Source organism: Monodon monoceros, unplaced genomic scaffold (genome assembly GCF_005190385.1).
Source record: "Monodon monoceros isolate NGI ecotype Baffin Bay Population unplaced genomic scaffold, NGI_Narwhal_1 Super_Scaffold_7, whole genome shotgun sequence".
Lineage (NCBI taxonomy): Eukaryota > Metazoa > Chordata > Mammalia > Artiodactyla > Monodontidae > Monodon > Monodon monoceros.
In genome coordinates, this window is record NW_021703784.1 from 5,115,828 (window position 1) to 5,142,313 (window position 26,486).

Below are 26,486 nucleotides of genomic sequence, written 5' to 3' on the forward strand. Positions count from 1 at the left end.
CTCATTTTTCTCCCTCACACACGAAGTATCTGTGGATAGAAAATTCATATTCTCCACTTTTTAAATTTCTCAGATAGAGGTCTGGTGCAAACTGGTTTCTTAGTGGTCATATGTTCTATTATTAATTTTTTAAGACAAAACTTTGAGTTACTCAGAAAAATGCTAGATAAGTAGAAGGTCCTAAAAAGACAGAGAAAGAGCAAAAGACGGGAAGTTTTCAGGAAGAGCTGGGATGTCTGGAAAGTATTCCTAGAATATATGTGATGCTTGACTAGACGTTTCTGAAAACCAGGGCCTCCGGGCACTGCAATAATCAATGGGGAAAGGAATACTGCATCTTCTGGGGAAACCAATTGGCACCAAACACTGACTTGGTAGAAATTGTTAGCAAATTATAACAGTGCTCTGGTCTTATACTTTAACTGTGTCTTCCATGTTTTTTATCTTCTCCATGTATCTCTGGGGTTAACTGTAACAAACCAGAGCAGAGGCTCCCACCCTGCCTCTCAGAATTGCTGGGCAGGTGGGCCTGGACAATTTCTGTCCAGCAGGTGCAGTTTGACAAACAACAGACATGTATCGGATCCTTCTGTAAAGCCAGGCACTTGCTAGGTGCTAGGCATAAAAAGAAAGAATTAGACACAGTTCCTGCCCTTCATGTCTTTATAGTCTAATGAAGGACACAGATCTTCAAATACAAATAGATTCTGGGGTCTCAAGTTGCCATGTCTTAGCACTGCCCCAAAACCAAAGTTAATAAAAAGTCATGCCATTTTGGCCTCCGTTTCTCTCAGAAGACATTAAAGGCATATCCCAGAGCATTGCTTTTCCACACTCACCAGCCATATCCTGTCCCTCCTCCTGCTTCCAATTGTTCCCCTGGATACCCAGTACAAGATTTTTTAAAAAATTTATTGAAGTGTAGTTGATTTATAATGTTGCGTTAATTTCTGCTATATAACAGTGCTTCAGTCATATATATATATTCTTTTTCATATTCTTTTCCATTCTGGTTTATCATAGGCTATTGAATATAGTTCCCTGTGCTGTATGGTAGGACCTTGTTGTTTATCCATCCTATATATACAAGTTTGCAACCACTAATCCCAAACTCCTAATCCTTCCCTCCCCCACCCCCTCCCCCTTGGCAACCACAGGTCTGTTCTCTATGATTGTGAGTCAGTTTCATAGATATGTTCATCTGTGTCGTATTGTAGGTTCCACATATAAGCAATATCACATGATATTTGTCTTTCTCTGTCTGGCTTACGTCATAGGTCCATCCATGTTGCTGCAAATGGCATTATTTCATTCTTTTTGATGGCTGAGTAATATTCCATTGTATATATGTACTATATCTTCTTTATCCATTCATCTGTCACTGGACATTTAGGTTGTTTCCATATCTTAGGTATGGTAAATAGCTAGCACACAATTTTAAAATGTCATTTTCTCCATCTATCCCCCATTCCCAACTAGCTCCTAACTTGTAGTCTCTCTAGTTAATTTCCATCCCTTTCTCTCCTTTCTCTAACTGTTCTCCAATTCTGCACCGTGAAAAGTGCAGGTGTGTGTGTGTGTGTGTGTGCGTGCATGCCCTTTTGTGCACACACACACACACACACATTTGGATGCGAGAATGCAGAGACAGGAAAAAACCACAAGTTAATGAATCTTGTACTCCCTTGTCCCCACCCACGTCCACCACGTACACATATCAATGAGATACATGCAGTCTTCACTCTGTGTTCATGGATCTTCCCTTTTTCCATTTTCCTTCCTTTCCCTCTTTCTTTTTCCTTTCTTCCCCTTTCCTTCCCATCCAGAAGTATTTATTCCTGAGGCCACAAGTGGAGCAGAGCAAGATAAGTATCAGAGCAGTGGTGTCAGGGCCTGAAAGGGGCACCAGATGGAGTGTCCTGGAGGGTGGTGTTTGTGCCCGAGCGGAGTAAAGAGAGCATCCATGGTGGGGACAGGGGTGCAGCTGTCACAGCAGTCAGGTGTGAGCGGGTTGAAGGTGGAGTCCCAGATAGGAGGGAGTCCCAGCCAGACAGTCCCAGGCCTGTCCCAGGATGTCAGAGCTTGAATGGGGAGAGGAAGACATCCATATGGAGGCATGGCCTGGTGTAGGGTAAGGAGGGTGCCCATGCAGTGGGGTAGCCAGGATGGGAATTGAGAACCACAGCAGGGTTCACGTGGGGGAGGGGTGGGGTGCAGCAGAGATAGGAGACTGGTTACATGCAGAAAGATTGATAAGTAAGTGTATATATTATGTGTAATGGAAACCATGTTTCTCGTTGTCGAACAAGAGAATAACAAATGTGGGAATGGAAAAAAACTGGGGTGGGTCTTGTGGTGTTAGATTGGAAATAGGTGCATCTGAGTCAACTCCAGGCTTTCAAGATATGTGTATAGATATAGAAATAACTATAGATATAAATATCTATGCATATGAGCCAGCTAATTTCATGCGTCATCTTTTTTTAAATAAATTTATTTATTTATTTGTTGGCTGTGTTGGGTCTTCGTTGCTGCGCACAGGCTTTCTCTAGTTGTGGTGAGCGGGAGCTACTCTTTGTTGTGGTGCACAGGCTTCTCATAACAGTGGCTTCTCTTGTTGCGGAGCACGGGCTCTAGGCGCGCAGGCTTCAGTAGTTGTGGCGCTTGGGCTTAGTAGTTGTGGCTCATGGGCTCTAGAGTGCAGGCTCAGTAGTTGTGGCACATGGGCTTAGTTGCTCCGCGGTATGTGGGATCTTCCCGGACCAGGGCTTGAACTTGTGTCCCCTGCATCGGCAGGTGGATTCTTAACCACTGCGCCACCAGGGAAGACCCGTGTGTCATCTTGATTGGGCTAAGAAATGCCCAGATAGCTGGCAAAATATTATTTCCAGGTGTGAATGTGAGGGTGTTTCTGGGAGAGATTTGCATTTGAAACAGTAAACTGAGTAAAGAAGATCCCCCCACGCCAAGGTGGGTGGGCACCATCCAATCCAGGGAGGAACTGAGTGAAACCAAAAGGGGGAGGAAGGGTGAATTCTTTCTCTGCTTGAGCTGAGATGTCCACCTTCTTCTGCCCTCAGACGTTGGTGCTCCTTGTTCTTGGGTTTCCACAGTCAGACTGGGACGCAACACCACTGGCCTCGCCCACCCGTCATTCTCGAGCCTTTAGACTCACTTGGACTGAATTACACTATGGGTTCTTGAGCTTGCAGACAGCAGACTGTGGGTCTTCTTGGCCTCTGTAATTGTGTCAGCCGATTCCTATAATTAATCTCTTCTTATATCTATCTATCTATCTATCTATCTATCTATCTATCTATCTATCTATCATCTATCATCTCTCTGTCATCTATCTATCTATCTATCATCTATCTATCTATCTATCTATCTATCTATCTATCTATCTATCTATTTATATTTTCTTGGTTCTGTTTCTCTGGAGAACTCTGATTCACACAACGCATGTATGTATATAAAAGTCTATGTATGTATACATGATGTCTATGCATATATACACATAGGCTTCCTAGCTCTGTCCACTTGAGAGGTCTGGGGAGCAACAACATTGCAATGGCAATGAGCACATCCAGCACCCTGATATTGGCTTCTAAATATCATTTTCCACTAAAAAGAACCAGTGACCTTTGGAGAAATGAATGACTCCAGAGCTGAAACAGGGAGCCCCAAATATGTAACTGGGGGAGAAAGCAAGAAAGTGCTCAAAGACTGAGGGGAACACGTCAAAGGACATAGAGGCCAGCTTGAATGACCTCCCATGGGGACCATGTAATCATCAAAATAAATAATTGTAAGGACCGTCATACCCACTGAGTAAAATAGGAAAACACCCGTCTTTAGAGATATAAATAAATGAATGAATTTATTGAAATCTGCTGATGAATGGAATATTTACTTAATTTCAAAGTACCTCCCCACAAAATACTTATTAATTACAAAGGGGAAAAGAGTAACTTTACAGCGGAGAAGCCCGGCAGACACCATACCCTAATCACATCATCAAAATGAACACCGTCAGTCCTGGGGTACACTGAAATTGTCAGAGGCGAGGAGGAGGCAGCAGCATCAACTCTGTGATGTCAGAGATGCCTAACATCTAATCATGAAACACAGACAGCCCCAGAATGAGGGCCATTCTGCAAAATAACTGGCCTATAATATTCCAAGTTGTCAAGAGTCCTGGAAGTTGAGGAAAGTTGGAAGTGTCCCAGACTAAAGGTACGTAGCAACTAAATGTAATATGTGATTCTGGATGAGATCCTTTTGCAAAGACAAGACATAACAGGGCAACTAGTGAAGCGTGAGTGCTGCCTGAGGATTACGTGGCTGTCTGTCCATGTTCATTTTCTTATTGTTGTGATTGTCCCAGATTACGTGGGAGAACGTTGTTGTTTATAGGAAATACACACTCAAATATTTGGTGGTGTTGGAGCATCAGGTTGGCAACTCACTCACATGGTTCCCTAAAAATGTTCTTTGTGCAGTTCCAACTTTTCTGTACGTTTGTGACTGTCTCAAGCTTTTGTAACTTTTTAAGTTAAAAAGGTATATTTGCAACATGTGAAAGAATGGAGGAGTACGATTTACTCCTCTGTCTTAGGATGAGAGAGAAGAGACCAGGACAGAGTTTTGAATGATAAAGAGGGACTGCTCATCAACCAAGACAGTATCTGGCATTTCTGTCCTTCTTTTCAACATACACAGCATTTTTACTTACAGTCTCATACTCAACTCCTGTCATAACATTGTGTGGTTGTGACTATAATCCTCATTTTACAGATGGGAATCAAGCTCAAAGACAGTAGTTATAATTAGGGAGGTGTAAATGCTGGGCTTATGTTCAGACCGCGCTGACTGCATCCCTGTTCTTTACGTATCCACTCAGCATATAGTTACTGACTAACTGCTGTGTGGCCAGGAAGGCAGCAAACGAAACAGAGGCTCTTCTCTCCTGGAGCTTACAGGCTCTTTGGGTCTGCAAAAAAATCTGGATTCAAGCTTACTAGGCATAAAATCCCAGCTCCCAGCCTCTATTTCTTAGCTGATTTGAAAACCCAACACAGCATTTCTGACAAAAGTGCATTTTTAGCATTCCTTCACAACCATCTCATTTGCAGCGTTCTGCAGCTTGTAAGCCTGGTCTGCTGGGCTTTAGGGGTACACAGAACCAGTGGAAGGCAGGAGGCCAAGTGGGGTGTGGCGAGAGCCAGGGATGGGGAAAATCCAATGTACTCCCACTTTTCACTCATTTGGAAAATGCCTTTCTGACTGTAAAACAAAACCTACACTGTATTGCACCCCCCAGACAGAGTGCTCTCTGGTTACCAAGGACTTAATAAAAGTTCTTGGAGAAACTTAGCAAACACTAACAGGTAACAGTGATTTTATATATATATATATATATATATATATATATATATATACATTTTATATTATATACATGATTTTATTTATGCATATATACTTCCTGTACAGTATTTTGTAAAGGGTTTTCCATATGTGTCATCTAGTATCTCACAGGAACTCTTGCGGGACTTATTACTCAGCTCCCCAGTTCGTAGGTGCAGATAAGTTGCCCAGTAGGTGGAAGGGCCAGAATTTGAACCCAGGGCCTCTGGAGTTACATCCCTGCTCATTTATCTGCCTAAATTGCCTCTCTCCTCCCACTAAGAAAACACATGAGGTAACAGTTAAAATCCAGAGGGTTAGTTGAGCCATGGTAGGTGAGTGGTCTCCCTGGAAACTTTTTCTGTTTCCCCCTAGAGCTTTTAAGCTAAGTGTAAATTGACTATGAGCTTAGGAATTTACCAGCTCAGACAGACTGAAACAATTAGAGAGGAGGCCAAGTAAGAGTGAGAGAGGGAGACAGACCCCAGGCGTGTGAGCTGAGCAGACATTCCTTTTCAAAGCTTCCCTCCATCCCCTTTCTCAATTGGCTGAAACCCTAGAGGTTTGACTGGCTAAATCACTTCCTCTCAGAAGTGTCCGTCCCCCAAGGGAGGCTGGGATTTGTAGTCTTGAAATCAGCCGACCTTTCAGAATCCTTCAGCCAGACTCCCTGGGTGAAGGAATGCAGTGTCGATTTCAGTAGCTTTTCTGTAGAATGAAGTGGCCAGTGTGCTTTTTGCAAAACTCAGAGTCCTTCTTGGATGAGAAGAGTTGAAGCCTCTGTTTGTGCACCAGGACCCCGTCTCCTGCCCCCCATTCCAGTTCTTTATTGTCTCCCCTCTCCTTCCAAAGAGACTAAGCACCATTTATTGCCTCATCACTGCTGTTGATGAAAGGGAGACCTGGGGGCAGTGGTGGGGGGGGAGCAGCTCCCAGGGTTGCTTCCCAAAGTGGTACCTTTTCAATAGCTTCTAAGGTAACATGTTTACATAATGGGTGTTAATAATAGATTTTAGAGGAAGTAGAGTGTGAAAGGAAGCCCCCAGACCACTTAAGGACAACACTGCACGTTGTTTTGTTTTGCTTTTCTCTGATTTCCTCACCAGCCATTGCCTTGGCCTGGCAGCTCTTTGGCTTAGTGCAGAGTCAGATGTTCTTTTCCACCTGAGAGTGCTGGAACCTCACGTTCTCGTTTGGTCTAAACTAGTGATAACCTGTGTGAGGGCCCACACTTTATGCATGACTCATGGCCTAAATAAACATTATACACATAGATGGTTCAGTTGCATGTACATGTCATTGGTTTAATAAAATAATGATCATTTTAGGTGTTATTACATTCCTAGTGGTCATTGACCATTAACAATGTTGTAAAACAACAGATTGGAAAATACAGCTTCCCTTGCATGGGAGTCAACGATATCTTTTGGCACACACACACACACACACACACAAAATGACTGCCTACTCAAAAGGGCTGTTGAGTAGCATCTTAAACTGTGGGGGAGACGATTTCCATTAGAACTGCCCACAGGCTTGCCATGCTCCGCTCTGCTTGGCGTGCCGTTTGTTAGACTGAATGCACTTCATGGCCTCGGTACAGAATGGTTGAGTGGGGGAAAGACTGGGCTAGCAGCCAGGATGGTGAAGATCGTGTGTGTCCTCTGTGACGAGTCAGCTGGCTGCCTTGGAGTAAGTTAGCAAACCCTAAATCCGAGTATTACAGGGACTAACTGTCAGCCCTCACTCCATACAAGTGCTTCTAAGGAGGAAATGGTGTCCTGGTCCTGTTACGAGTGGACCAGCTCCCTAAATGTGGAATAAATCATGGGGGGATGAGCTCTAGGGGCAATATTTGGTCAAAGTTCCAAGACCTTGTAAAGGTCTTAGCCAGTGCTTGAATAGGGCATACTAAGAAAACCTCTTAAAAGGGTGACCTCTCCAGGGTCTCAGCATCCCAACCTTCTCACAGCAGTCAGAGGTCTGTGCCTCTGTTTCCCCAAATGACTACTTAGCAGATTTCAAAATTGATGGGAAAATTACTTGGCTGAGAAAAAGATTTGCAGAAGAATCCAGCTAGACAATTCTTAAACATCCCTGGCCTTTATCATTTCTCTTTCTATGCTTAGGCCACTTACATCAAATTTTTATTTTCTTCTTTCTTAGAAGTCCACTAGAAAACCCACACAGGTGTATACATACATACTTATTCCTCTAAAGACTAACATTCTTATTGAGTGTTGACAGTGGGAGATATGCAATACAATGAAAGTAGGAAGAAACCATTAGAATTTCAGTTACAATTTACTTTTATATCACTCTTTAAACTTGTTTATTCTGTGTTTGTTTTATAAGGTAGATAATAATAATGTAACAGTTTTATATATGCTTTATAAATTAATGTGCATACATTGAGAATATTTGCTTACGTTTTTTGTTTTTGTTTTTGCGGTACGCGGGCCTCTCACTGTTGTGGCCTCTCCCGTTGCGCAGCACAGGCTCCGGACGCGCAGGCTCAGCGGCCACGGCTCACGGGCCCAGCCGCTCCGCGGCATGTGGGATCTTCCCGGACCGGGGCACGAACCCGTGTCCCCTGCATCGGCAGGCGGACTCTCAACCACTGCGCCACCAGGGAAGCCCTGCTTACGTTTTTTAATGGCAGGGTGCAAGTTAAAAAATTTAACTGGGACATGTCTCCTTTCGTTTAGGTAGACAAATTGTCTAGAAGGTACTCAGTGTCACCCAGGGAAGATTACAGGGTGATCAATGTTGTGAGTCTAATTTCTCACAACACCAAGGACTTTCCAAACCTCCTTCGTTTTCATTATAAAATAGAGGAAATGAAAGTGAGCTAACTAATAGTGAAACGATTTGAGGCGGGTTTCTTCCTTGGGAAGAAAAAAGATCTTAAAAATCCTCATGGGCCATAAGCTCCTGGTACAGGACCAGAGGCAGCTGGGCCATCTGATTCTCTGCTGGAGTATCAGGGGGATGGCCACTGGGTTTGAGGTGCTCAGTGGATGTAAGAGTGAAGTCCAACAGATGAGGTCTATCCTGGATGGACCTGATTGCTTTCTTCTGGTTCTTGGACACAGACTCTCCATGGCCTTGGCTGTCATCCTATAAAACCCTTTTAGGCTGGAGGAAGATTTAAATGATATTAAAAAGAAATCTCTGCAACCATTATGCACAACGTGAAGGTCAATTTTAAGTATCAATTTGACGGTGGCCAAGATGAAACAGTATTTCCGGGTATGTAAGTGAGGGTGTTTCTGAATGAGATTAGCATTGAATGTGTGGACTCAGTGAAGTAGACTCCCCTCTCCAACGCCGGCCAGAGCACCTCATCCAATCACGGAGGGTCTGAAATAGAGCAAAGAGCAGAGGAAGGAGGAATTCACCCCTGGCTCCCTGCTTGAGGTGGGACTTTTCTCCTGCCCTTGAACTGGGATTTACACCATCAGCTAGTTTCCCTAGTTGCCTAGAATTACACACCACTGGCTTTCCTGGGTGTCCAGCTTGCAGACCGGGGGACTTCTCAGCCTCTAGAATCACATGAGTCGAGTCCTCATAATAAATCTCCATATAAATCCCATTGGTTCTGTTTCTCTGGAGAACCCTGACTAATACAAACAACGATAAAAACCGAATTGATCCTATACTTTCCGCTGTATGTACATGTGAAAAAGTTTTCATGGTGCCAGAAGACGTCAATAGGAAACTTCCCCTGGGAAAACCCTTGGACCTGAGGGGGGCAGGGGAGAGAATGCTGGTTGTAAATAAGGAAACGGTGTCCTCGGTTCTGAGAGAAAAAGACACAATTTATTTAGTCAAATTATTGTACAACATAGTCTTCATTGACAGTTGTCAGCTTAACACTTAATATAGTTTAAAAAAGTCAATGATTACCTGCAAAATTATATATATTTTAATATCTAAAAAATATATTGCATATATAAGGCAGGAAGATCCCTTGTATGCACAAGGGAAAGTTTGGTTGTTCTTTTCCAAGTTATGATTGTTGCAGTTCGGTTATTTACAAACATCTCCAAAGCAGGAACGGTTTAAAGAGTTTGCCTTGATTTGCTTCTGCTCACTTGTTAAATAACAACACCAGTGGTTCTCTTTCTAGTAAGTCAGTGACTTGAACGTCCTGTGTTCTTTTCCACAATAAGTCACATTATGCTTTTTAAAAACCAGCTATAAAAACATACAAACAGCTCAAATGTACAGATTGACAAACGATGTACAAATTACATTAAAAAAAAAATAACGACTGATTTGATAGTAACATTGTATTTGTGACCGAGGTCAACTCGTTTCTTTACTCTTTTTCACTTTTTAATTATTTATTTTTAATACTGCGAGATATAGGAAAATAACTCTGCATAATTTATACAGTAAGTTGCCTTCTGGTTGGTGGACCCTGGACTGATCTGACAAGCGCACAGCACTTGCGAATCTGTTTGTGTTTAGAAATCCCTAGGACTTTTCAAAGTTCTGGGACCCACTGTCATTATTTAAAAAAAAAAAAAAAAGTTATTTAACTCTCTGGCTTTCAGGAATGTCTGCATTGGCATTAACATTTCTTAGTTCATATCTTGACTATTTCCAGAGAGAATGGTCAGCCTAGTGCATATTTACTGCCCACTGAGAAAGATTTTGCAATGCCCGTGGCTTCTTAAATACACACTTGTTCTTTCTCTGAAATTCCAGTTGGGTGAAAACTTCACTAGCCTTACAACCAATGTTCCAGTTTGCTATCCACTGAGTTAGGTCTTCCTAAGATAAGATGATAAGCTTCCTGCCTCTATTTTCACTAAGTCTCAAACCAGAGCATAACTGGTTAAGTCCATGATTCTTTATCATATGAACCCTTCGAGGTCCAAGATGAGACCCGTGTGTCGATAAGTAACTGCTTTGGTCCTAAAAATATAAATCTACAGTTTCTTTCCCAGAACCATGACACAACTATTCCAGTAATCTAAATATTCAACTCGTAGGCTGACAGGAGATTGAGACTCCCAACTGGCATACTGGCCCATGGAATTATCCATCTCTTTGTTCAAGGTAGAGGAAGCAGGAGTTACCAACGTTAAAAAAAAAAAAAACAAAGAATCGTTTTTAAAGAACAGGTACACAAGTTCTATCCAACAAGAAAGAGCATCCAGTTTCGTTTTCTCTTCAAGGCCACGTATGTCCAACAAGAAGTGTGAGGAAGGGGACTTCAGCGAGAAGGCCACCGGTGAAGCGTCTAGTAGTAGCTACCTAAGTGTGAGGGCACGTGGGTGTTTGGGTGGCGGGGGACATTGGGGTTGGGGTAGATGCCACCCGTGGGGGAGGTCCAGTACTGTGACGCTGCTCCAAAGAGGCTAGAGGAAGTGACCGGCATGGAGGACGGGGGGGGAGGGACAAAGTTCACCTTCTGCTGGTGGGTGTGGTAGGAGGGCATGTAGGAGATATCCGAAGGGTACTTGTACATGGACGACTCGGTGGGATGTGGCTGCAGGGCCTGGGCGATGCCGTGGAAGTCAAATTTGTAGGCATACCTCTTGCCGTGCACTTTGGTCATAATGTTTTTATCGTAGTAGTATCGGAGGGCTCGGCTCAGCTTGTCGTAATTCATGTTGGGTTTGCTCTTCCGCTCCCCCCAGCGCCTGGCCACCTCATCGGGGTCCGTCATTTTGAACTCCCCGTTGGTCCCCTCCCAGGTGATGCAGCTGGCGTTGGCACTGTCCGACAGTAACTCCAGAAGGAACTGCCACAGCTGGATCTGCCCGCTCCCTGCAGGCAGCGAGGCAGACAGGAGGAAACAGAGGCTCAGCCTGGGAAGTCAGAACCTAATTTCCTAAGTGCAAGGGTCCTCTCACCCTGGTTAAGAATCCCTTGATTTATTTTTACGGTCAGAACCCACTGGCCCCTGACGCTGGTGTGATCAGCATGGTTAGATGGTAAGATAATCTGCCCCGGGCCAGGTGACATTCGCCCAGAACCAGCTGTGTGGTTTTGGGCAAGCCACTCCCCACCCTTCCGGGCAAGATGCTGACTCTCTTCCTCTATAAAGGCCTGAATCGCTGTCTTCTCTTTACTCAGTGCTGAAGTCCCTCAGAGTCCCGGGGGGGGGGGGGGGGGGGGGGAGGTGTGACAACACTTTAGGCTGATGGGACCTGGACTGTTCCTTAAGCCCTCGTGCTTGGCTCTTGGCTCTAAGCTCTACAGAGAAGAACTTGGGCAGAGAGGAAACCAGAGGAGAGGGAGCTGGTGCGTTCCCAGCCTTCTGAGCAGGACCGGCCTGGAGACACAGGCAGCAGGAATTCCCTGGGTGCCCGTCTCACTATTGCAAGGGCCTATTAGCTCACACAGGAGGTGAGTTTCGTTTAGAGCTCACTTGAGAGTTAGTTTAATCACAGACCCTTAAAATACACTGTCAAGTTTATTTTAGTTGCAGCCTCTTTCATGTAGCCAGATAACGCTGCAGTACTTTCTAAGGTCAAGACTAAAGCGCCTTTGGAATATGTATTCACTTACGTGAGGAAGACTGCCGTGAGCTGGCTGGAACTGTTTCCTGGTACCCCACCCCCCATCTTTCCCTACTGAAACTTATCTCAACCTCAGTGCAGATACACTGGGCTAAAATGTTTGTTGTCCCCAAGCATCTTCAGCTAACGGACATTATCACCATCATGCCAAGTCCTGTCCTCTCCTGTGTGCGCCAGAGAAACAAGGCTCGAACATTTCAAGGAAAGAAGTACATGCTACTCCCAGGTCAGGTGTCTGAACTGAGGACACCTAGGAGGTCCCTGTGACCACACAAAGCTGTGGAACATTCTGGAAGACGACCTCTCAGGTCAAAGGAAACTCACCGGGATTGGCTAGGCGACTGCTGGTCGGGCCCAGGATCTGATATGGATCTAAGGAAACAAGAAAGGAAATTTGCTTCACTGTTATTAAAAATATAGAATCAACAGCATTAACAATGACAATACCCCAAGGGTTTACACTTTTATTTCAATATCATAGGAAAGCCTGATTTCCGAAAATTGCACTGCCTTTTTTTGCAGACCTCAAAGATCTTGACCAGTTACCGTCTTTATCCCCGTAATTACAGAAACAACGTGAAATAGTATCATTTTTTCATACTTGGTGTCTAAAATTTGCAGGTAATGCTGTCATTACCTAAAACAGAATAGTAAAACCACTTGGAAGGGAGCTAGCTAATATTCAATCGTCATGAATAAGGTAAAGTATGGCTTATTAAGTGGGCTTAAAGAAGTCTAATGATGACTGGACGTTAATAGCTCTAACTATCACTGACAACTTTACACGTCTCTCTTTTTCTGATGTAGCAGAAACACATGCCCAGAAATCAAGCAGCCTGGGTTCGAGCCCAGCAAAGTTATAAACTAAATAACTCATTGGACAATCTCTGGGTATCGGTTTTCTCATCTGCAAAATGATGGGTTGGGTTCCTGGATTCCCCAGTTCCCTTCTAGAATAACCTTCTCTGATTTTAAGCTTGGAAATGTCAACACCAACCAGAATTTGGATTTTAGCTATAAAATGATTATTCTTAACATCTCAGTTTACTTAAAACTTATGTGATTGTTTAGCCATAAAAGAAATCTTGGCAATATTGACTTATGTGAGGTTTATCTTCTTTTTTTCAGGCGAGGGAATCACGGTGGAGACCTGGATCGCAACTTGGCCATGCTATCGTAAGTCTGATACTTTACAATTTTCATAATTATAATTGTAATTTTAAAAATCGACATGATTTTGGGGGTTTTGCTTACAACTACAAATTAACTTGAAGAGTCCTTAAGCCCTCTTAGTCTACCCCTGTTCATCCACACGGTATGACAACTAAAATATTTTGGGCAGGTGATGTCTAATTTCGTTGTTGTTGGGGATTCTTTAAATCCCCTATGTCAAGTCCTCTTTGTCTGACTTGTGTTTCACAGTCAGCAAATTCTCAGCCTTCCTGAGGGAATGTAGGTCAACTTTCTCTCGCTTATCCTCAGTGGAGATGGAAAACAATGTCTGTCCATCCCAAAGCAGTGGCTTGTTTGGAGCTCACTCTTAGCTCTGTCCCACAGAGAAGACCAAGCTGGGCTTGGAAGGGGCACAACAGCTGTCTTTAGGTACATGAAGGACCTTCACAGAGAATGGGAGGAAGACCTCTCCTGAGGGCAAACTGGAAAGCTTGAATGGAAGATACAGGGAGGGGGACTTTGGCTCACATGGTGGAATTGAGCCTAGCCAGGTAGTGAACTCCCCGTTGCTGTAGGTATTCAAGTGGAGGTGAGGTAATCATAAGACTGAGATGTTACAGGAGGATGTTGTAGACCTAGATGTCTCTAGGTTCCCTTTCCATACTAAGAGTCTCCAATTCCATGGTTTTAACAGTTCCTCTGCCTTAATTAAGTAGATCCACCACAGGGAACGTTTGGTCAAGCAACTTGAGAGTCTGGGATGGTAGCTCTAGTTCTCCCATAAACCAGCCGTGTGGCTTTTCGCAAATCACTTCACCTCTTTGGGCCTCAGTTTCTTTATTTTACAACATGAGGCATTTTAATCTTTAGGCTCCTTTCACCTCTGATATTCCACGAGTCTCTATGTGATTCCAGTGTCAGGTACCCAATTCACAGATCTATTATTGTGTCAAATATAGGATTCTATGAAAGACACAAATGCCGTATATTGTCTAAATCCTCCTCCGCTGACCATGTGGGACCAAGGGCCACATAGGAAGCAAAGGAGGGTTCACACATCATGGACAGGTACCTGGTTGGGGCCGCTGTTCAGTATTCTTACTCATTGTTTGTGCTCCTGCAAGGGGGGGACCTGCAGCAAGAAGAGAAATATGGTAAGTGGGGCCATTCTCCACGAGGGGAGGGGAACACCTCGTCCAACGCCCCCCCCCGGAAGGAGGACAAATGTGCTTTCTCGTTCATTCATTCGCTCACGCTACTCATTTATTCATTCTATTTTATAAATATTTATCCAGAATCTACTCTGTGCCAGCACTGCTCTCGATACTAGAGAACCCAGCACTGAACCAGTGGTTCCTGCTAGAACTTACGTTTTAATGGGGCGACAATGATAAACAGCAGTAAGTATGTAGAAGAGCATGTCTAACGGTATCGGGGCTGCGGATTTCATTTTTAATGAAAATTTAGAAAGGTCCTGAAGGAGAAGGTGACATTTGAGCACAGGTCACCTGCTCCTGCGTTTCCATGTTTGTGAGCTCCCGTCCATGGCATCTCTTAGGTACACCCTTTCCACCCCTGTCATCATGTCTCCATGTGAGAGCTGCGTTGCTTCTTGCACCGTCTATGGACTCATCTGACTGGCACGCTCACCACTTCTCTCTCTTCCCACCGACCCATCAAATGCTATCTAGCCAGTTTCAGCTCCCTAAAACACTACATCCCACCATCCAAAAACCTTAGTGACTCACTGTCGACTGAAGCATTGAGGTCTATCTTCCTGGCATCTTTGCGCCCCCTTCCTTACCTTTCCAGACTTATTTCCCTTCGTGCATCCTAAACCCCAGGAACACAAGTCCTCCTGACTGTCAGACATGTCAGCCTTGATGTCTTTCCCTGGCCCCACCTCTCCTGGGAGGCCCAGTCTGCCCCACCGCTGCAGGTCCAAATCCTGCCTCTCCTCGCAGAGCCAAATCATACGGCCCCACGTCCACGTGGCCTTCCTGATACCGCCCAGAGGGAAAGAGTTATATGTGTGCATGACTCCTCTCCCCTGCTTGAGAGATTGGTCCATGTCTGATTCAACACTGTGTACCCCACAGGGCCAAGGGCTGGGGGCAGAGTAAACAAATAAGGCATATTATTAAAAGGGATGGTGGTTATTGCTGGCACTAGTTTTTAGTCCCAACCTCTTTCTTGAAAGAATTCCCTTCACCATCCATTTCTGTGCTTGATATTTTACTTCCTAGAGATAGCAAGATCAACACATTCTGGGTCAGGACCATATGAGTCAGTCTTTCCCGCTACTCCCTTAATGGGAGATTTTGGGTCAGATTTCAGCACAAATTGATGTGTCAGACCCCCACCATCCCCTCATCAGGTTATCTTCCTCTCAGCCTTTCATGAAATTGGGGTAGAGATGTTGGTGTAACTACATCTTGACAATTAGATAAGCAAAGCCATAGAGGGTCATTATCATAACTTAAATGACGGAGTCCGAATCTGGTGATTTTTCATTCATACAGACCTTGTCATGAGAGAAAGCTTCCAACTTCAAAAATTCTAAAGCCAAATGCAATGAAACAAAACTCACAGGTCTGAGTGAAAATCCCATCTTTCCAGGACTAGGTATCACTGACAGGTCCTACATTGGCAATTAATTTTGATGGCCATTCAAAAAGCAGGAAAACAAAATGCTCACTCCTCTCCTCCTTTATCTTATGACCCTGTTCTCCACCCCGTCCTCAGAAAAAGGTTTTCTTCCCAAAGAATAAAGTGACATTTACTTACTTTTGTTGAGACCAGAATTCATGTTATTGCCCCATCCTCCTCTCCTGACTGAGTCATAGGAAGGGTCTAATGGAAAAAACAAATAGAGGTACATCAGCATCTCCTGCTCTTTAGAAAGACTGCATGAAGATTATCGCTTAGTGACCTGGAGAATTCTGCAATAACTTTTCAAGCATCAGTAAATTCCAGAAGTATACTTTTCCCCTGGGGCAAAGGGGAATGAATGGAAGGAACATTGACACACTGATTGGGAGCCCAAGTAATGGAAAGAACCCTGAATTTGAAGTCATAGGGCTGGTTCCAAATTCTGTCCTTCCATCATTTGTTGTGAGACCTTGGATGAATCCAGGCATCCTTGGGCCTCAATTTTTTAAAATATGGAAATAAAAATTTACATGATTTACCTACCTTACAGGGTTGTGCTGATGTTATCAACGGAATATTTGTGTCCCCTGCGCAAATTCATACACTGATGTCTAATCCCCCCAGTGGAATGGTATTGGGAGGCGGGGGTCTTGGGAGGTAATTAAGTCATGAGGGTGGAGCCTCCATGAATGGGATTAGTGCCCTTATAAGAAGAGGTCACAGAGTTAGCATGTCTGTCTGCTTCCTGCCATAGGAGGGCACAAAAAGAAGTCAGGTGTCTGCAATCCAAAAGGGAGCTCTCACCAGAACCTGACCATGCTGGCACCCTGACCTCAGACTTCCAACCTCCAGCAGTGTGAGAAGTTTGTTTCTTTTGTTTGTAAACCAGCCAGCCTATGGTACTTTGTTACAGCAGCCAGAACGGATGAAGACAGGTAATGATCAAATGAGATAGCATATGTGAAGCATCTTATAAGGCATTCTACAAATATCATCTAAGTTTAGCAAGAAAAACATGTCCGAAGCTGTATAGCAAAGCCCTTTGAGCAGCTCTGGAGAGACGGGTCACGTCCAGATTAAAGGCTCACGGGCAGACTGTCTCACAGTGAGGACCCTGGTGGCGGCTCCCACCCCTCACTCCAGCACACTGATGCTGTGGGCACATCTGGGCTCTCCTCGGCCTCTCATGCTTTTTTGCTGATAGTGAAGAGGGCTGGGTAATGACCACAGAGACAGGAAAAAGGCCAGAGGTGTGGCTGGAGCCAGAAACGAGGGGCTGGAGAGATGCTTCCTGCCTGGAAGTGCAGAGAGGTTTCCAGATCGCCTTGGCGGACACTCCACTGACATGGAACATTCATGATCCCAACCCCTTTCTTGAAAGAATACACATGCCTCCCTAACCCCGTTCAGAAATTGCTTAACCGACTGGCTGGAAACATCCTCCTTTCCTTTCTCATGGTGTGAGTCCCATTGAGACACGGAGCAGGAATAGCAGAAGAGCTTAAGGATACAGAATGATGACTTTCAAAGTCTTTCCATGGACAACAAAGAAACCATAAAAAACATCTGAACAAATGGAGCACAAACCTCATCAAACAACGGTCAGACGGGGTGAAACGCAAACCATCCCCCTCCACCCCTTCTGAGCCTCTCAAACGAATTAGAATAAGAACTGCAAAGACGGACCGGCTGGTCCCATGGCTTGTTCTTGTTGTTTCTGGCTAAGAAGAACCAAAAGACAGGAATGATTTCCTTGTGGAAAAATCCACGTGCGGATGCACATTCCTCCTGGCTCTGGAAAAGCCAGTGCAGTTTTAAAATTACAGTCTTTAGCAATTGGCATGAAAAGCAAAACAGAAAGTGAGGGGGATGCAGATGGGAGGAAGGGGAGGGAAGGGGGCAAAAGAGAGACAAAGCTCAGCTCGTTTGAGTCGTCTGTTTTTATTTTTCTTTGACTTTTTTTTTTCCACAATTCCTCCTGCAAATAGATTCTTGTGCTTGCTTAAAAACAAAATAAAACAAAAACAAACAAAGAACCTAAGTTGTTTTCAAGCTGGGGACGCGGTTGTAGGTTCTCATGGGTATCTTCTGGGCTGTCTTGCAGGGGTCTGCAGAGTATCCTCGAGGAAAGGCCAGGTTCTTCCAAGATTTCTCTTTGGTGGAGGGGGATGCTGGTTAGGCCTCCAGCAATTTATCTGGGACTGATTTCTGCCATGTATTGTGTGTTTGGCTATACAGTGGATGTGAACGAATATGACACAAGTCCCCAGTGCTTGCCTTTAAATAGGAGACGATAACAGATTGTGAAGAAATATGGGTCGTGTACCAAAGGAGTGCTGGAGATACTGGGGGTGAAGGAGGGAGAGGCTCGTGTGACTGGGTCTGGGGTGACTTGAGTGAGGCCTCTTCGGGCAGGAGAGAGCGCGCATACCCGGCGGGCATATGGCGGAAGTGAGCAGTGAGATGCTAACGTGTCGGATGCGGGGAACCACGCGTGGGGCTGTGGGACTGCAGTGGGGGGACACGGAAGAGAGGGCCGAGGCCAGGTTCATGGCCAGGTCCACGGCCGCTCAGCCAGCTTAATGGCTCTGGGTTACAGGCCATGGAAACCAGGAGAGGCTTGGGGCAGGTGGCAATACCACGAACCCAGGGTGTGGTGGAGAGTGCAGCTCGTGGTGATGTGTAGGATGGATGGATGGGGTGGGTGCCGGGGGAAGGAGATGAATCTAGCAGGAACGGAACAGAAAGTGGAATAGAAAGTGACAAATTCATGAAAGAGAAAAAGCAAATCGCTAAGTTCCAGGAATTGGTGTGACCTAACTTCTGACTTACTGCACTGATAATATCTCTGACTCAGAGTTTTCTAATCAGCGTTTCTTCTCAATCCTTAGTTTACCGGAGGCTTCCATCCTCTCTTCCATCTTCTCTAAAGCTATGTTATATTCGTTCAGAAGAACCTTTTTTCTTAGTCCAAATTATGGCTTTTGGCTATAGTTATCCTTGACGTCTTGCCAACTTTTCCTCCTATTCTTTTATTCTAGCTCTGGGGGCACTGCAGACAGGCAAAAGTTAGAGAATGCTTGGAAGAATTCCCTCTAACCAACAGAGGGCGGGTGGTGGCTGGATCTTTCTCTGAGTGCCCAATCATGTTGGAAGTTGATGCTTTATCAGAGAAGTATCTGGCGGCCCCATCTTTCCCGTGATGCCTTGGGGGTTGGGAGGGGAAGCCTGACCGGGAGGACTTTCGAGGTCCCAACCAAACTTAAAGTCCCCTAGTAGGTGAAAAAAGCAAGGGACAGAAACAGAGAGGCCACCAGCAATCAGCCTGAACTGTGTCCTCCTGTGGAGTTAACTGAGAAATAAACAGCAGCGGGCCGTGCCGTGAGCGGGTGTCTTTAGCCAAGGGTCCCGGAGCAGAGTGTAGAATCAGAGCAGCAAAGATCACAAGGCTCCCTCCCATGTGCTCTTTCATTCCTACCCACTTGCATGGAAAATCTTGCCACTGGCACCTGAGTCTACAAAGGACACCTGGGTCCATTTACTGGGGAGTTTAACAAACGCTCTCTGTGGGCCCTGGGGTTTGTGGGGTCATCTCCTAAATGGAAGATTGACATGAAAGCCAGTGTTTTTGGAGTAAGTCCTACTGCAAAGACAAAGCTAAAGATGGAGAAGGCCAGGATCAAGAGCTAAGGTCTGACATTCTGCCTTAGAGATTGGAAGTACTGGGGCAGCCTTGCAGATTAAATTAGATATCCAAGCAAACAGCTGGCCCAGCGCCCAGCACAGCATCAAACTCGGTAAATATTAGCAAGTAACATTATTACTGTGTTTGCATCATTAAATACCTTAAAATGTTCAGACCCAGAAACACGTTTGCCAGCCCTACCAAATACACATTAACCCCCCTCTCCTGCTTCCATCCCCCTTACCCTGCTCTACTTCTTACTTTTCCACTTATCACCTAATTTAATCAATAATTAATCCATGATGTTTATTGTCCACATCTCCCACCTGAATGTCAGGTCCATAAGAGTAGGGACCCCTCTTTTGTTCTCTGATAGAACCAAGCACCTAGAACAGTACCCAGCCCAGAATAAGCACCCCATAAATATTTGTTGAATGAATGAATAACTGGGCCGATTATTTTCTCCTTCTTGCTAAATATACACACTTCCTCTTGTTGTTCACTATTTTCCTAGCTGGAGAGAATTCAAAGCCTCTACCCCAGCTGCTCCCCACTAAATGAAGTCTTCAGGGCATTCCAGTCTGGGTGATGGGTGATGGATGAGTATAGACTGTTAACCCTGGCTGCCCTCTGAGCAGAATGGACAACAGTCCATGTATGACAGGGCGTAGGCTGAGACCTGTCCCCACGGGAAGCCCAGGACTACATGCCATTCATTCAGGTGGCCTGCTTTTTGTTTCATATATGTTTTAACAACGTCATTGTTGAAACGAGGGCTTGTTTTCCTCCTAAAAGTCATACAAGTGAGAACTCAGCAGTGTGGTCAGCTCTAGTCCCAGACACACAGACAGAAATATGTCTACAACCAACATGGAAAATCCTGGACCCGGAGCTACCCAACGACTCATATTCCTGCACAAACACTCTTCCTCTCCGGGCCTGACGCCTGGCTGTGCCAGAGCTCCCTGACCCTCGGCTGCCGGTCAGCACGTGGGTTGCTCTCCAGTGGGGTGTGCCTGGCCCACAAGGCAGCCTGAGCATGCCCTGGGCACCCCCCACCCTGAAAATGGTGCATACTGTCTGCTTTCTGAGAACTGACTTCTCAAAACACACACTTAAGGGAGTGGCCAAGGGCACAGAGGGCAAAAATGTGACCGTTAGAGACCCACAGAGCAGCTGGTCTCAGAACTTCTGGGTGGTGGCAGAGGCTTGAGCAGCAGAAAATTACTCCTATTTTGACCCTCACTTTTTACTTCAGTGAAGGCTGGTACCCCTGGCTTGATGACGAATCTTACTGTGATGCTTTTTCAGAGGAGTCCTCCCAGAAGGGCTTTGCCTGGAGCTTATGGTTTCAGGCGGTCCTGAGATCAATTTTTGCCAAAGCAAAGAGAGACCAGAGCCTTATTCTGGGGAATCTGGGCACTGCCAGGCATTGTGGATAATTCAGCTTCAAGTATATAATAGTCTGAACAGTATCTCCATCATGGGATGCCCGGTGCAGCTGACTTTGACCCTAAATGTCCTCTTAGATTCCAGGAGAGCCTCCCGGGGTGGAGAAATATGAGCATGGAGATTTTTTTCTGAAAAGTCCTTGTTGGGAGGGGAAAACTTTCTCTGGACGTGACTTTCTCGCAGACGTCCCAGTGTTAACTCAGCTTCTGTGTGAAGCTGTTAAACGGGTCCTAGAAACCTGGCCAAACATCTCCGGAAAGACATCTCTTTCTGCTCGGATGCCGACGGTTCACTGTCTGAAAGCCCAATGTCCCGGGCAACGCGCAGCTCCACACTTTGTCATGCCCTCACCTGGAGGCCAAAGATGCAGAGACACCAGCACAAAAGCCTCTCTCTTCATCTCGTATGACATGAGACCGTGCTCCCGATTACTGGATAGAAAAAGATGGATTTTCTCTGAGACTTCTTTTCGAATTTCTGGTTGGCAGTACTTATAGTCCTGTTTATCCTTGGAAAGGCTGGCTTGTGAATGCAGACCTTTCTGCAGAACGGGCAAGGCCGCCCCTGCTCAGGGAAGAAGCTTCTCTCAGTCCGATCCAGACCTCTTTTCTTGGAAGACTGAGGATGCCAAAGGAGAAAAGCTCTAATAAAGGGGACCCCGAACCCAAAGCCCCAAACTTCCCAAAAAAGAGCCAAGTCCACCAGGAGGAAGACACATCGCCCAGACTTTCCCCCATACAGGGAAGCCTGTACATGGGGGCAACATCCTAGCTGCTAGCAGAGGACGAGATGTTCCTCCAAACCCCTCCTCCCTCTGAGGCCCTGGGTTAGAAGAGGCCCAGCCTTTGAGGAGAAGCAGGGACCAACTGGCCACCAACCCCATTCTGCTTCCCTCTGGGCTCTCCCTCCTGCAGTGCCCACCCGGGACAGCCTGTCCTGCTTCCCGAACCTTCTCAACTCAAGACCGGCCCCTCATCTACCACTGTCTCCCTACGATCCCTGCCGGCGACCACTACCAGATGTCTGACCGGCTGGCCTGGCCTCGCACCTCCAAAGCTGTGCAAAGGCGACTGGCGCCCAGGCTGTGGAAGGTCATGGAGGGCGAGGACGCCCTAGTGCAGACATCCTTTCTCTCTGGCAGGTCTGTGGTTACGATGTGGCGTTTAGAATCAGTCCACCCTGGGTTGAGACCCCAGCTCAGCCATTTACTCTGCCAAACAATCTCTGTCTAAAGGTTCCTGTTTTTGAACCCCAGGTTCTGCTTCTCTAAGTTAACCTTAAAAACGCCTTTCAATATACATTAGGTGCAGACAAATACTGTTTGATTCCACTTATACGAGGTACGTGGGATAGTCAAGTTCATAGAGTCAGAAAGCATACTGGTGGATGCCAGGGCCCCGGCGGGAGCGGGAACGGGGAGGCAGTGTTTGCTGGGGACAGGGTTTCAGTTTAGGAAGGTGAAGAATTCGGGAGATGGATGATGGTGAGAGCTCACAGCCATGTGAATGTACTTAGTGCCACTGAACTGTACAGTTAAATATGGTTAAAATAATATGTTTTATATTATGTGACTTTTACCACAATAAAAAAAAAAAGGATTAATAACAAATGCCTTATGGGATTGTTAAGGGGATTAAATAAGCATTCGATAAATGGCAACTTAAAAATATACACAGTATACACGTGGTCTATACCATCTTGCTTGCACCTCTAAGCTGCTGACCTTGGTGAACTGAGGTTCAAAAGTCATTAGAGGAGGCCCTGAAAATGAAGAGAAGCACAAAAGAGGAAGAATAATTCCTGTGCCCCGAGATCAGTGATTCCCAAATCAGAATAAACTCTGGCTCTCTTTTAGAAGAAGAAACGGATTATCCTGTATCCCAGTTTAGAATCGCCGGCCGGGAAGCTGGCTCTGGCTGGTGCCTGCAGGTATATTACCAGGCTGAGGGTTTACCCGGCATCCTTCCTGCTACCCTGACGGTCAGCTCCCCCAGCTCCCTGCCCAGCCAGCCCTGGAGCTCCAAGCTGGGTCCTCACCTCCTTTCAACCCCGTCTATAAGGGTAGCTCGGCCTTTACCTCAGGGGCATCTTATGTTCTAAAGAGCAGCAGAGGATCTTGGCTTCCACGGAGATCTCAGGAGGAGGGCAATATCTAGGGAAGGCTTTCCTTAAACTTGGAACGCACAGAAAAAAAACATCCTGGATCAGATTTCCTTTGCTCAAGGATCTTGTCCTGGAATCCAAATAGCCCCTCAGCCTCAGAGCCGGCCCCGCTGCGTGGAGGAGAATAAAACTACTGTTTAAGATATTCCACGTGCAAAGGGAAGAAAGGACACGTGAGAGAAATGCTTGAAGAATGGATGGCTTTCAAAGATGAGAATTTGGAGAGGCCCGTGACACCCTTGTGGGCACAGCCTCGCCACGGTCTCACGAGGCTCCCCACCAAGCCGGGACCCTCCCTTGAGTTCGTCCCTCCCGTGGGCTCTGTGGCTAAATGACACACGAGTCTAAACGACCTCTTTATTTTGATGAGGCCTCAAAGTGGGATTTGGGGGCCAGCCTTGTGTGGAAAAGCAATTTATACTGACTCAGTTAATTGGGTGTTTGCCCAAACTCCCCTCCATGTTGGGCCATGCAGACGCAACTAAACTGCAGCCTTCCTGGGTCAAATCTGCCTCAGGTTTAAGAGGATTCTGGATCAGAAAAAGAAAACCTAACAGCTGACTTAGGTAAGAGGGCTTGAAGATGAATGAGAAGCAGTCTGTGTTCAGCCCCCTGGGCTCTGCTGAGAGCCCGGATCTGACCCTCTCCCATCCGCGTTCCTCAGTTGGGTCGCCCTCACTCTCTGGCGATACGGGATGGTCTTGCATCTGTTGCATGATTCAGCTTTTGCATCTCTTTCTTCCAGAGTTCTGCAAAGGCTCACCGGTGAAGGTATCGCGTTTATTGCCCTCATCTTGTTCAGCCTCGTGGTGTAATTCTTTGTGCACTTATGCCCCTTTCTTGGTGAGCATCTCTGGGAAGACACGGACTGTATCTTATCACCTTGCTTCCTTCTCTTGCCCCCAGGTTCTTCCTCTTCCCAGCACCAGCTATTGGGCTTAGCTAATACCTCACATCGCACTCACATTCATTCATTCAACAACATTTTATTGAATGTCTACAATTGTGCTAGATCCTGTTCTATGTGCTGAGAATACAATGGTGGCCAGGCATACATCCTTGCTCTGGGAGCTGACATTCAAAACAAATAGTAAACGACATCGTATATAAGAAGGTGGTGAGTGGCATGGAGAAAAAGAAAACAGGTGAAGGGGAGCGGGTAGTGCTGGGACAGGGAGGGCCTCGCTGACAACACAATTTGAACAAAGACTTGACCGATCTAATGTTATGGAAATAAAGCTCTCCATAGTGCCATAATTTTCTTATGAAAAGTGACTGGGTCGCCCAACACTGATTTCAAAGCCCTTCTGGAAAGGCAATCCCTTGTTAGCAGTTCTTTACCTTGTGAGAATTACTTTATGTCGGAAGACGAAAAAATAAGCTAAAAAACTTGACAGTATTGTTTTGATGTCTGGGTGAGAGATAGTAAAAGGCGAGATGAGCTTAGTCTATTAAAGAGTTCACCAGTTTTTGCAGATTTAGAATCAGGGTAATTGCCAAATCTGTTGTCTTAGAATCACACTGACTTAGGAAGGCCATTCAAATGAAGAAACTTAAAATCCCAGCGCTTCCTATGATTTGCTTTTGACCTGCCTCTGAAGCGTTTTGCAGGAAAGGGCGTTTCTGAGGGGTCAGTGTGGTTGAGAAGAGGACAGGTGAGTTCTCCCTGAAGGAACACTCCATCTTTGTGGCCTGGCAGGTGAGCCCTGGAACACTCCCACCTCTGTGTCCTGCACCCACACATCAAAAAGCACAGGAGTTAAAGACAACCATCAACTCTGGGCAGGTGGAATGTGGTCTCACTTATATAATAGAATCCGAGGTTTCTTTTCAGGCTGGAGGGGACTTCAGACATTATCTAAACCAGACATGCAAATTAGCACAGGCCTGGAGGCCCAAAGCCTGAGAGAAAGCATATGTGGCCATATAAGAATTTTAATAGAAATTGAAAGTATGACTCATAGCAGAAAAACTGCCTTTCTCTCAACTCCTCTAGGATATTGGGCAGGCCAAAGACTTTTGAAGCTCGAAGAGTTTTCATAGTTATACCAAGAACGGTTTTCATTTCTTTGGAAGAGGGGTACCTAAATCTTATCAAGTCTAAGGTCATTTGTGGTGTTATTAAGGGCTCTTAAAGATTTTCATGGGAAGGAATTCCATGATTTCTCTTTAATTCATTCCAAACAGGGAAACAGTTCACTGCCATGGAAAAAAACTCTAGATTGAGGTTCAGAACTCCTTGGTTCCCCACCCATCTCTGCCAATTATGAGCTGTGTGAACTTAGGCAAGTGACAGTCTCTCTGAATCTGTCAACCTATCCGCAACAGGGGAAAAAACGATTCTCCTAAAATTTAAGAATTTGGAAAAGCAAATAGCCTGTTTAATCCTCACAGGGTTCTTTTGAGAATCAATGAGATCATGCATGTGAAAATGCTTTACACACTCCAAATGTCTTCTAAGATTATAGCTGCTTTTCTTTTCCAGAGTTTTATTCCTTGGAAAGAAGTTAATCTTTCTTGTGTCAACCAAGGCTAATTTCTTCTGGTTCTCTGTTTAGGGAAGCAGAAGGATTGAGTAAATATTTAATTAAATTGACAAACTAGATTTTCCTTCCCCAGTGAATCTATCAGCTGTCAATGTTATTTACTGAATATCTACAGGGCTGGAAAAAAGGGATACAGGACAAAACTCACCATTAAAGACGATAAGATAATCTGTAATTAGGTCCATTGATGGCTAGTGACTGAGATAGGGTCCTGAGAAGAGACTGTAGTCTTTGTGGGTAAGGAAAAAGTATCCTGACGAGGGTGGGACTTGAATTGGGCTTTGAAGGATTTCCTGGATTTTGATAAAGTAATAATCTCGCGTAATTTACCACTTTCTCTTTAGAATGTGCCTAACACACGAATTTGAACTTCATCAGAGGTGTGTTAAACTTTTTATTGATCCTCACATGTGATTGCTTACAGATCTCTGAGGCTGGAGGGGAGAAGCCCACGTGGGTTAGTGTTTCTAACCATAGTATTTCTTCCTCAGAGACTTTATCTTCTCTCAAAAGGATATTTCATGAGAAATAATTATTTATTATCGTAGATATGGGCTTCTCTGAAGAGAGTATGATGTTACATCTATAAAAAGAACTTGGGAAAGGTTTTTATCTTAAGATAACAAATGATGCTATCTATGCCTTGGCTTTTCACTAGAAGATTCCCCAAGTCCCTATACCTCTGTCTGGCAGGAGAAAAGCTTCTCTCTTTCTCTGGGGTGGGGAAGGAGGGGAGGGAGAGGGGAGGGAGAGAGAGGGGAAGAGAGATGGAGAAAAATTTGGTTTACGAGCACGGGAATAAACAAACTTCTTTTAAATACTTTCAGCAACTACTGACCCTCAAACAACCTCTCTGTAGAATTTCTAAAA

The 26,486-nt window shown here is 45.3% G+C and overlaps 1 protein-coding gene across 6 annotated transcripts in view; it reads right to left on the minus strand.

Annotated features, from left to right (window-relative positions):
• Positions 1–9,184: 9,184 nt before the first annotated feature.
• Positions 9,185–26,486, minus strand: part of FLI1 (Fli-1 proto-oncogene, ETS transcription factor) — a 120,335-nt gene continuing 103,033 nt past the window's right edge. For 4 of the 6 annotated variants that reach the window (XM_029206949.1, XM_029206950.1, XM_029206948.1 and 1 more), the window contains 4 exons: positions 15,906–15,971; positions 14,191–14,250; positions 12,270–12,317; positions 9,185–11,190 (listed from right to left, as the gene is read on the minus strand). In XM_029206949.1, coding sequence (XP_029062782.1) covers positions 10,661–11,190; positions 12,270–12,317; positions 14,191–14,250; positions 15,906–15,971 — 704 coding nt within the window. In that variant the 3' untranslated portion in view covers positions 9,185–10,660. The remainder of the gene's footprint in view (positions 11,191–12,269; positions 12,318–14,190; positions 14,251–15,905; positions 15,972–26,486) is intronic. The other 2 variants (XM_029206946.1, XM_029206947.1) reach the window with 2 other exon arrangements.